The following is a 12,740-nucleotide window of genomic DNA, read 5'->3' as shown; positions in this document are numbered from 1 at the left end:
TACAAGTGGTACAGCATCGCCGCTTGACGGTATCAGTATCAACTTATCTTTCTAGTTTATTATATTATTATCGTAATATCGTGGATCTACGGTGTGTTTGGATCTAATGTATCCACCACGATTCAAGATTACAATATACATTTTTAATACACCCTGGTACAAATACACTTTGGCATCACGTTGGCAACAATGCTTAGCGCAGGTTGGTTGCGGTCGAGTGACTCAACACCGCCGCCGAACAAGTGCTGCCCTCGCTCGCGCAACGCCGGTTCTACAAGACCGTATCAAACATGGCTGCCAAGTGAATAGTTTTCCTACAAAAACGCATCACGTTTTCGGTCACGCATACTTAAAACACCAGGTTTGATTGATTATTTTCTTTTCTTAATAATTTTTCTATTACTTCTTACATAGACACAAGCACACACACAAATACATTATACACACACATAAATTGCCGCATTACCGAATAACGAGTAGCCGTGAATTCGTAATATCGTATAACCATAACATAACTAACTCACACACGTTTTTCGATTATTTCATGTGGTCGCTGGTTTGGGATCAATAACAGTCATAGTAGCAGAGCAGTCGTCCACTTAACGGTATTCGTGAGACGCATTGAATTCTGCAAAGCACACCATTTATTGGAAGACTTGTCTGCGAAATAAGACGACCGCCACAGTCAATTTGGAACGCCTTTGGCGAACATTTGCCGTACAGGTATGATAAAACCACTATTAAAAAATTGGTCTCTCGTGCGCGATAACATTATTAACTTTTTTTTTATATATAAACGTGAATATATCAAAAATGTGTTGTCTAATCATCCTCGTGGTACTTACTATTGAACTAGTAGCTTCAACGAGTTATTAGATCATGACACAGGTTTTTAGAATTTCAGTGTGTACGACAACTGTCAACTCTTTACACCTATCCACATACCTCTAGACTTTACTGTCTTGTATGTAATAGTTAGTACCTTTTTGTTACAACATATCTGACCATATCATAAATGAATGCATTTTGTTTTGTAGACTAGACATTTTCCATGTGATTATTATGTTGCTGTTAGTACTTGTCTACGGGTTTTTTCATTGTTTAGAATACACAATTAAAATACTTGTTTATATCACCTATGTAAATCATACATTAGTATTGAAAATTAATGTTTATGGTGGTGTAGTTAACTGTAAGAACTCAAACTTCACCACAATGTCTGTTTAATTTTCCTATTATTTTCTTTTTCTCTGATATGACCATTTAGATATGTTTTCTATTAAAATAACCCCATTTTAGTCATTATTCTTCAAGTGTTTAGCGCTTTCTTAATTGTATTAGTGTGAGTTCATTAGACTGTGGTTAAACAATTACACTGTTATTTTGCTTTTTTAGTCATGATAAAATTAATTTTTAAACGGAACTTTTTTTTGAGTATTAATTTCTAACTAAAATTTATTATAAATTTGATACCTACTTAAAATATTGTGTACGTGTTTATCATATTTTGATGAGGTTTTATTATAAACAACAATGTTATGATAAAGTTCTGCTTACATAATTATTTTCTCTGGTAAACAGTTTTAAGAATTAATCTGTTTTTATGGCAACCTTCTGTGTTTATATTGTAGAAAATTAATTTGTGTTTTATAATTTCTTTTTTTTTTGTATCAATTCTATATAATAGAGGTATGTTTGTTTGGATTTATAGCTTATATTTTAAAATTTATACAGTGGAGACCTATGTATAGGCTAATATGCTATTATTCATAGTTTATAGTGAAGTATCTTCAACTCTTTTATCAGCTATAAATATCGGTTAGTATTAAATAGTGTAATTTTTATAAAATTATCTTATTAATTAATTTTTGAGTCTTTAGTTCAGTTTTATTATATATTAATATAGTTCAAAATGAAATTATAAATTTACTAGGCATTCTAAAAAAGTTTCAGTAAAGGTATCTAATAAAATTGAATGACCCATCTCCATTGTGATGTAACTTCATTCGTTTGTGTAATTTTGTTTAGATTATTACACATTAATATATTTTTGTGAACATAGTTTATGGATAAGGATCAATGAATACAAAATAAATAATTCAGTATATTTTTAGACTTGGAACTGGGCTAGATATGATGTTTCAGGTAGTGCTAGACACATATATGGCATATTATGATATATTCTTAAGGTCTTTAATTATATTCTTATTATTTATCAAACTAACATATTATTAAGTCCATATAATATTTATTAGATACTCCTAATATCTTGCAGTAAAAAACATGTTTTCTATTCAAATAATTAGATCAACTTAGTCTTTTTATTATAATTAAATAATTTAAAATTAATTAACATATATGTAATTATTAACCATTGTTTAAAATGTTGAATACCAAATTAGATATCAAATTTATGTGTAAACTAAAATTTTAAGTACACTAATTGATACATTTTATGTTAATCTTTTATAATACCTTAATTTATAAAAAAAAACTGTATATTTTGTGGCTTTATTTTTATCAAATATCTACATTTTACTCTTTATTTAGATGATAAATATTGGATTTATTTGCTGTCAAATGTTATGTTAGGCAAATAACACTGTCTCGTTTAATTTAACTGTAACTATGTTATGGCATACATACCTCTTTTTATTTTATAAACTAAGTAATTTATGGTTAAATTTGAAGGTTTGTAACATTTTGTTATTTCAAATGTTGACCTTTTCTATTTTTATGGTTTGAACTAAGTAATTAATAAAAGTTCCTAAATTTTAAATTGCTAATAGTAAGTGTAGGTATTGGATTAGGATTATCTAAGCAATACTTATTGTCTTTATTTTTATTGATATCACTGAAAAAATCAATAGAATTAACAAACAAGTTTTCATTGACTCAGAAATAATATAAAAAATGATGGTAGAAATATTTATTCAAGTGTTTACATTATACTCATAAAATAAACACCGAAACGGTTTTTAGTCATATTACAATTTCGTAAGGACGTAACGCGTGCTTATTTTGTGATATCTGTTAACTCCAACATAAATTTGGCTTAGGCTATAGATTATAAATTATAATTAATTATTTTATACAAATTAACGTTATGAACATTTTATTAAAACGTGGTGGTGGCGTTCCCAAAATCCCATTCATTGCATGGCCATATAAAGACATTGACCTTATTATTTGATTAGTAGGTAGATGCTGATTCAATTCCTAGGAATATTATCCGTCTACAGTTTGCATCATGCATGGCTTGAGAATTTCCGTTATGCAGTTTTATTGTCTCGTGGTTATCTACTCATGACGTTTTATTATATTTCCATAAATTATATAGTACCAAGATGTCGTTCTAGAGACCTATAACAACATTTTGTAAAAAAGTGTGCTTTCGACTTATATACATAATTATATGCGCCAGTCGAGACGTATGCCCCCATGATAGGGGGAAGGGTGCGGAAGGATAGATATAGTGGGATTCGGAAATCCAGATACCGATTTGTTGTAATCTAAAGCGTAAAATGTTTGTGTGTGCCCCCTTCGGAAACCCAGCCATGGGGTGCGGTGTGTTTTACGCGCCGCGAGGAGGATGATGGGCGGCGGACACTTATTTCCGATTCCAATCGCGCACGCTCGGCCAGACGTCGCCGCTGCTACCGCAGTTTACGCTTTGTAATAATAATATATATAGCCGCTGCCGGTCGTCCGGTTTGTCGTGTATATGCAACGGCGGCGGACGTTAAATCCATGACGAAAACAAAACCGCTGTTGCCATATCTCATCGGCTAGCCATCCGGCGCGCGCGCGTTCGTTCTCCGCTCGCCTTCGCGCCTGTGCAGTTGCGGCGGCGGCGGCAACAATCCCGGGGGCCGCATCCACGTCCACGCGCACACACACACACACATGAACACGCGTGCGCGCGCGCACATACCTATCGATCGAACCTTGTGCTCTCTCACATACGCCCAGCAACGCGCATGCGCCTCTGCGTATTTTTACACACACTCGTGCACTCGACAATTGTATCGTCGAATGTACCTGTGTGTACTGTAAATCATATCGATATAATATTATGTTGTATGTATTATTATTATTACCTCGGAATAATATTATATTAAAGTACCACGATACACGACGAATAATAGGCACAACGTAATTGTCATGCACATCGGCGTTCCCGTAATTCCCGTATCGTATTTCACGTCCAGCTATCGGCTCCCGTATCCCCCTCTCGACCACCCCACTGCAGGAAAATCACGTCTCAGTACACTCGTGTCACCGAAAACGTGCCGTGTACCATATAATATATACAGTATTGGTCGGTTAAGTATTACGTAAAAAAAACGGCGATTGCTGCGACTACCGTCGATAATGACGTTGTCGCTCGCGCCACAGTGACCATAACCGGAATATCGTCGGCGATATATCTCGGCGTCTGTTGAGATGACGCACAATAATATGCGTGTTGTCTGGACGTAACGTCGTATTATCGTGTTCTCGTTTCCCAACTCAACCGATGCGATCGAAATAATAGAATACAATGCGTTGCCGAACGGCGACCCGCTCGTGTTGTAATAATACAATATGTCGAAATTCGGAGATGTCCATCGTCGTTGGAGGAGTGTCCACTCGCGCGCGATTTAATTTACCAAAATGCATCGCGCCAAAATTATTCAAACGCAAATCAGTGCCCTCGCACGCACAATCGATTGTGGCGCGATTGTGCCGCAGCCACGCACGTTCCGTGGTGGGGGTAGGACGCAGCGTCCGCCGCTCGCTCGGCTCTCCCCCCGTTTCACTGAACACCATCATCACACCACTACACCGTTACCACCCTTCTATCACGCACTCCGTCTTGTGTTTTTCAATCTCTCGTCCGGCTGTGGAACACGCGCCCGCGCGCGCGCGCGCGTACATACTACTCACAAACACACACGGGCACACATACGAACACGCTCGCACGTACATACATATTATACGCAGTTGCTCCGTACTAATAATTTTTTAACACACGCGTATTGTGTGTTATTTATGTATATATATAAAAATAAAGAAAATTTTACCGAGAACCAATTTTTTTTTCACTCGACTCGCGTACCGCCCTCTTCCGTCGTCGCGTACCGGCAGTGTTAACAGTGACCGCGTACAACAGTCGTCGTCCGTCTCCTTAGCCGCCGCAGCGCAATATTTCTATCACATTGGCCGTGTTCACGTCCATTATAGGTGAGTTGTATACGGTACACGACGACGGTCCCGCTGCGGCCGTCGGCGCGCCAACCGGCTGGCCAGCCGGTGTGCGATCTATGATCTATTTTTATCGCGCGCGCATTCCCCAGCCGGCTGGGATTTGGTGGAGGAGCCCCCAACCGCCTGTCCGAGGCGACGCGCAGTTTTATTTGAACGTTTTGAAAAAAAAAATAATCTCATTTTTTTTCTCTATCACTTTCAAAAGTCTGTGCGCCCGGCCGTCGCCGCCGCGTGGTTTTTACCCGAACACACCTTCCGCTGGTTGGCGGCGATGCGCGGGCGGGCAGGCAGGCCGCGGGGGACACTATGCGGCAAACGCATTCCACGACTGTGTGTCACTCGCGCGCTCGTACGTACGTCGCCGCCGCTTACATTTTTTGATCGGTAGGTAACCAGGTGGAACCTATGTCGCGCTCGGGTAAATCGTTTCAGCAAACAATGATTGTCTGCACCGCGAGCGGCGGCGGTGCGCCTCGTTAGGCGGCGCCGTTACGTCGTAGGTCTGAATAATTGATTGGGACGCTAATTTGACCCCCGGCCACCATTTCCGTGTACTGCCGTTTGGAAAACGGTTTCGATTTTTCTCCGATCCCGTGGGTTTCCCCAAATGAAGAGTTTTGTTATTTTGCATCGGCTGATGACGCGGACCCGTTTAATTACAACGGTTTTTAAAATATAATAATATGTCTATTAGAAATATCCGGTTACCGCCCTGATCTGTTGCGACGCGTTCCTGTAAATCTATATATAAAACCGAACCCGAACGGAATATTATGTTTAAACAATAGTATCCCGGTTTTACGTATGTGCGTTATAATACCACGAGTTGCTGCACTCTACTATATAGTTGTCGCTTCAAAAATTTAGTTTATTACCGGATATTTTTTCTATTCATGCGAGACCAAATATCAGTCTTATCAGTACAATTTATTATAAATTTGTAAGATGTGTTGTTTGTGTTAATGAGTTTTAACCTAATACCTATTATTCGGTGATAATAATAGTAATTTATCTAATTAGTTTACCTCTCTGTCGATTTAATTATCTGAATGTAAACTTGCAAAAATCGAACACTTATTGCTTGAGGACTTACTGATTAATCAAATATTATCACATAATTAATATAGATATATACACAAGTAGACTTGTAATTACAATATTTATATTGCTATAAAAATATCATAATAGTCTGCGCTCATTTTTTTACTCTTAAGTACTATTACTTGGTACTGCATGCTTAATATATTAAGAGCCATTTACTAAATGTATTAACTGGATGGTAAAACTAGTATTTATACATTTTAATTATTGTTTATCTTTTAAGGTTAAATTAGTCTGTTGGTCAAGTTAAATATCAAATGTCTGGAGATAAAGAAGACTCGGTTCAGAGAGCCAAGCTGGCCGAGCAGGCGGAACGGTACGACGATATGGCTAGCTCAATGAAATCTGTTACCGAAACTGGCGTGGAACTATCTAATGAAGAGCGCAATCTGCTTTCGGTAGCCTACAAAAATGTTGTAGGTGCTCGGCGGTCATCATGGCGAGTAATTTCTTCAATTGAGCAAAAAACAGAAGGCTCTGAGAAGAAACAACAAATGGCAAGAGAGTATCGGGAGAAGGTTGAAAAGGAACTTAGGGACATCTGCTACGACGTATTGGTATGTTTACTATTTATTATAAAATAATCACTTTGTTATTGTTATGTATATTATCAAAATAAACTTAATATGAAGTTGTCATAACTTGATTTTATATATTTTTAAATTATTCATTTAATAGATTATATCCGTTAATTTTTGGTCTGTATTTTATGTTTGTTATGTAGGAAATTAGATGTTTATTTCTATCACTGTTCTTTATTACCAAATATGTATTATAAAGTAAAACAAATTTGTTGTAAAGTCTATTTTACTAAATATGGACATTTTTCTGTTTCATCTCCCAAGTCATACAAAAGTTATTATTTCATATGGTTTAAATAGTCACATTTAACATAACACAATATAAAATTTTAAAATTAAAGTTTGTAAGTAACATAAATAAATGATAAAAGATTATATATGTAATAATATTTTCAAATTATATTATGCTGACTAGTTATGGATATATGCTAGGCACAGATCTAGAGAGTTATATTATTTCACTGTGTCTGTTGTGACTATATAGTTATTTTATTCCTCACTTTGTGCAATGATAATATTGTAACTAATGAGTTTCATTTGATGTGCGATTATTGCTAGCTGAAAACTTGAACCAAAAAAACTATTGGCATTATGAGAAAATTTTAAACAGGAATTACTAATTTTATTTATCATTAATAATTCATTGATGCATTGACAAATGAAACTGGAACATTTTTTTAATAGACATATATAGAAAAACCAGCTGCTAATCCTCTTAATTATATAATATTAAAAAACGAATCCATAATTTTAATTAATTTTTATTTAAAATTCATTTAAATGTTTTTAAATTCTATATTTTTGAAGTATAAATTTTAGTATTAGTATTAATGTATTATACTCACATAATATACTAAAAATATTAATTATTGATTTTTAATATTTGTTTTCCAGAACCTTTTGGACAAATACCTAATCCCCAAAGCGAGTAATGCTGAAAGCAAAGTCTTCTACCTTAAAATGAAGGGTGATTATTACAGGTACCTGGCAGAAGTAGCTACTGGTGAAACTAGAAATGGTAAGTTCATTCTTCTATGTTATAGTTACTTACAAGTTGAACTGTTAATTTTTATTTTTATTTAATTCCAAAAATTTGAATTAGAATTCATTTCTTGGAATTAAAAAATATACAAGTTTATGTTTAAACTGTTGGTAATTTATTATTATTTTTTTTTTAACATTGTGAAATAAGTTGAAAAATTGTACTATATTTTAATATGTTAAACTATATTTATTTTTATGTTCTTTATTTTAAAACTAGCGTTTTAAGTGGTTCACTGATTAGTAGTTGAAACAACTAATTAGTGTTTACAAATTCAGTATTTTAAATGACATTTATAAGATAAGAGTAAATAAATAATTTACCATTTGTTATTTTCACATATTGTTTTTAAAAAATGTACATTAATGCATGAGTCATAAATGAAGAATGTTAAAAACAAATAATATGCTATTCCTTATTTCACTGACCAGTATTCATTATGATCTTTAATATATAACTTAATTATATTCAATAATTAAGTTTATAAGAATATCCCAAGGAAGCTTAACAAAAAATAATACATTTCTTTAACCATTGCCACATTATGTAGATACTTTCTAAAATATTTGATGTGCCATCTATTGTATGTGAATGTTTATATAAAAATTTGTCTATAGCAATACTTTTCTATATATTTATTGGTTTTATAGTATTTTAAGAATTGCTAACAGTCTGGTTGTAAAATCATATGATGTTTTTAATATAACTTTCGTTCTTCTGAGTTTGTATGAGGAACATTTTTTTATAGCTGATGATATCAATCAACAACTAATAAGATAACATACTGAATACATTTTGAAACTCTGTATTGACGTTTTAAATTAATTAATTTTGAAGTTATTATCTTATAAGTACCTGCATTTTTAATTATATTGAAATTTAATTTCATACTTTAAAATTTATTTTCAAATTACTTAATCTATTATTGTATCATTAATCATTATATTAATTGATCAAATGATGTTTTATTAATTAACTTTCGTTCTACTGACTTGGTGTGAAGAAATTTTTTTTAACTGATGATACATTTTATCTATTAACTAATGAGAATATTAAAATATTTTAAAATTGACAAAAAAAAATAAAAAACATTTTAATTAATATTGAACTTATGGCTTTTAGTATAATTCATTACATTTTTCAATGATGCTTTTTTAATATAACTTTCGTTCTACTGACTTAATGTGAAGAACATTTTTTTATACCTGATGATAATGTTACATTTTAACTATACAATATTTTTAGTTTTTTTATTCTGAACTTCTAGTATTGAAATTTAAGTTGAATTAATTATTAGTACCATACGTAATAGTAATATTTCATCAAATGATGTTTTATTAATATAACTTTCGTTCTTCTGAAATTGTGTGAGGAGAATGATATCTTAAACTGATGATAAATTATTATATTATTCCATTTAATTATTTGATTACTTTTATCCTTACTTTTGGATTATTATTAATTATTAGTATTATTTCTATCCACTGTTTAAATGTGCAATGTTAATGATTTTTTTTATTAAAATAATTTTTAGTATCAAAAAATGATGTAAGATAATTAACTTTCGTTCTTCTGAAGTTGTTTGAGGAATACATTAATTTAATGATTTTAAAGTATGTTATAATTGAAAAGTTAGCCACAGAGTTTCAACTATACAATAGATACTTCATATTTGTGTAATTAATTGGTGTATTTAGGATTAACAATATTTTAGTATAATACATTTGCTTTTTTCGTGTTTTGCTAACTTTATTGTCTAATCGCCCAGTGTTATTTTATTTAGTCATTTAAAACTATTTTTTTGTATGAAAAACATAGCTGTGGTTGATGATTCTCAACTAGCATACCAGGATGCATTCGAGATCAGTAAAGCAAAAATGCAACCAACACATCCAATCCGATTGGGTCTGGCGTTAAATTTCTCCGTGTTTTTCTACGAGATACTAAACTCACCAGATAAAGCTTGCCAACTGGCGAAACAGGTATTTATTTCACAGATTTTAATATATTTGTTTTTATTATTGGTATTTAGGGGTGGTGGATGATTCTCAAAAAGCATATCAGGAGGCGTTTGATATTGCTAAATCAAAAATGCAACCTACTCATCCTATTAGACTTGGACTGGCATTGAACTTTTCGGTTTTCTATTATGAAATCATTAACTCCCCAGCTCGTGCTTGCCATTTGGCTAAACAGGTACCCCTACATTCCCCAATGAATCCAGAAATTGTTGTTTGACTTATTTTCAGTGGCGGACTGTAGTAATAAGTGAACTTACCTTTATAATTGCTTATAAAATAGCAATTAAAAATCGTAGAAAATATAATATATTTTATTTATTATTTTCATTAATTTTAAATCAAAAATTATTCTTTATTTTAAAATTTCAATTTCCATGATCTGCCACTGTTTTAACGAGTGATTTTCTAGCTTCTATAATTAATATCTAACCCAATATTTTTGAACTATTGATAAAATAGTTGTACTTTATGAAATGATTTGAATGAAACACTGCACAAATAATTATCGCTCGCTTTTTGCTTTAATAGGTTAAAATAATTTGTAAGTAGTTTTATAAGTTCTTGGTTATACAATATTAAATCTGTCAACATCTCTAATTGTTTAAACACTTGTATTTGTATACTTAAAAACTAAATGTTATTGAAAAATTGTCAGTATTTTTTTTAAATTGGCCATGCATGAATGGTTTAAATCATTTGCATGGACTCAAAAAAAATTAATTTGAATTTAAAATTAAATGATTTTCTAGTGTTAAAAGAAATTTAATGTATAACATTTAGAAATATTGACAAATTTACAATTAATAAATCATCCCAAAGTTTATGTGTATAATATATATAATACTATTTAGTATTTACTAATAAGTTATATTCTAAATGTATTTTTCTAGGGATTGAGATCATAAAATTTAACCTAATGCTTTGTATTTGTATATTTTTAAATTATATACATACTTAATCTAATTCCAATACTTTAACATTGATTTTTTTTTTTTTTTTAGGCTTTTGATGATGCAATTGCTGAGCTGGATACATTAAACGAAGACAGCTACAAGGACTCAACGCTCATCATGCAATTGTTACGTGACAACTTGACTTTATGGACGTCTGATACACAAGACAACGATGAGCCCCAGGAAGCCACTGGAGACAACTAACTCTTTTACTAAAATATTTAATATAAACAAATTTAAAAAAAAAACTATAATAATTTTTAATAAAGCAAAACAAACATTTACACACTTCCGCGAGAAACTGCGCCCCCTTCATCTTCCACCTGCCCCACAATTGCGCTCTCACGACACGCTCTTTGTTTTTCGTTAATCTTTTTTTTTTTGTATACCTGTTCTTTAAAAACAAAAAAGTCTTGAATAAGAATAAATAAACACATTTTTTTTTCTTTATTAGTCTATTAATTATTATTGAATGTTTATAACTATTATTATATAGAGTTATTACAATAAAAATAATTATATATATAAATACATTTTGGAAGTATGTTATAGTTACATTAGATCATTTAACATGTCGATTGCTGGCAATTGTGGAAATTTTTAGATATTAATGTATCTTGGATCTTCAACAAGCTAAGTTACAAGTATCAAACTACAACTGCTAGAGACTAAAACTATTGCCAGCATTCTTCATGTTGACCGTCCGTTTATGATGTTTAAATGATTTATATATTTAATTTTGAGACCGGTTTTTTCGGTATATAACTTCAATATCTGTAAAAATGTTTACTCTCATAATTCGTTCGTAATTGTTTATGTATATGTGTATTTATATATATATATATATATATATTTATATTAATTTAATATATATATATGTATATGTATATAAATATATTTTATATTTATTATATAAACCCAAAAAATTTGTTGTAATAATAACATTTGTGCTGAGTTTCTAATTGCTGTGATTTTTCTATCTTTACAAGTCATGAATATAGTGGTTTCTTACTGGTTTTAGCCTGTAGTCGTCTCATCTTTGCCGGTTTCGACTCCTGTTCCCTCGCTCACGTCGTTATCTTCTTTTTTAATTTTTTTTTTTTTTAATATATATTTATATATATACAAATTGTTATTGTACTTAAAATGGAATTATTTATCTTTTTAATGAAAATATGCTATACAATCCATCAACAACTGTATGTGATGATATAAAATTTCCTCGCTTTTCTTAAATCCTGGTCTCGTCGTAACAACTTCTTCAAAGCGTAGCCTGACAATTCACTAAACATTAATTAATTATTATGATATATAAGTGTTCCATTTTGAAAATTTTTATACAATGTATGTGGTATAAACATAATTTATTAAAACATTGATACAATTTTTCGTTTTTAAGTTTAAGCAGCCATTGTAATTGTATAAGATGCACATTTATTATTTTGCAATTTGTTTGATTTAAATATATATATATACATATATATATATTATGGTCGTAGATAGATTTAACTATTTTATATAGTTTGTGTATGTTGCCTTTCCTCTATTATGTTAATTTTATTCAAAAATATCTACTTGTCTTATAGATGGTATTATTATATTTGATGTGTGTTACATATTACAAGGGTGGAAGTAGTTGAAACTTCTTAAAAAAGTTACTAAGTGACTTGTATATTTCCTAGCAACTTAATGTTATTAAAAAATATATTTCTTCGGGTATAATTTATTGATTCTAACTTTTGTAAAAAATATTATTTGTTTTCACAGAATATTTTGTGAAGTACAATTATTT

At 31.4% G+C, this 12,740-nt stretch overlaps 1 protein-coding gene across 4 annotated transcripts; it reads left to right on the top strand.

The window, feature by feature from the left end:
• The first annotated feature begins 221 nt into the window (after positions 1-221).
• Positions 222-11,398, top strand: LOC113549984 (14-3-3 protein zeta). 4 transcript variants are annotated; one of them, XM_026951547.1, is made up of 6 exons: positions 222-361; positions 575-723; positions 6,575-6,908; positions 7,827-7,950; positions 10,007-10,170; positions 10,997-11,398. In XM_026951547.1, exons 3-6 carry the CDS (start codon positions 6,609-6,611, stop codon positions 11,150-11,152), a joined length of 744 nt encoding a protein of 247 aa, XP_026807348.1. In that variant the 5' UTR covers positions 222-361; positions 575-723; positions 6,575-6,608; the 3' UTR covers positions 11,153-11,398. The 4 variants fall into 4 exon arrangements, with proteins under 4 accessions (XP_026807348.1, XP_026807344.1, XP_026807345.1 ...); XM_026951543.1 differs by lacking the exon at positions 10,007-10,170 and adding an exon at positions 9,793-9,956; XM_026951544.1 differs by lacking the exons at positions 222-361; positions 575-723; positions 10,007-10,170 and adding exons at positions 4,883-5,226; positions 9,793-9,956.
• The last annotated feature ends 1,342 nt before the right edge of the window (positions 11,399-12,740 follow it).

Source organism: Rhopalosiphum maidis, chromosome 4 (assembly GCF_003676215.2).
Source record: "Rhopalosiphum maidis isolate BTI-1 chromosome 4, ASM367621v3, whole genome shotgun sequence".
Classification (NCBI taxonomy): domain Eukaryota; kingdom Metazoa; phylum Arthropoda; class Insecta; order Hemiptera; family Aphididae; genus Rhopalosiphum; species Rhopalosiphum maidis.
Note: the sequence above shows the minus strand (reverse complement) of the source record. Positions and strands in the feature narration are given on the sequence as shown.

Bases quoted from the DNA above. Each gene is read 5' to 3' on its own strand.
- LOC113549984 (XM_026951547.1), top strand. From the start codon at position 6,609: ATGTCTGGAGATAAAGAAGACTCGGTTCAGAGAGCCAAGCTGGCCGAG. The intron at 7,951-10,006 runs GTAAGTTCATTC...ATTGGTATTTAG, and splicing joins TACTGGTGAAACTAGAAATG to GGGTGGTGGATGATTCTCAA. The intron at 10,171-10,996 runs GTACCCCTACAT...TTTTTTTTTTAG, and splicing joins CTTGCCATTTGGCTAAACAG to GCTTTTGATGATGCAATTGC.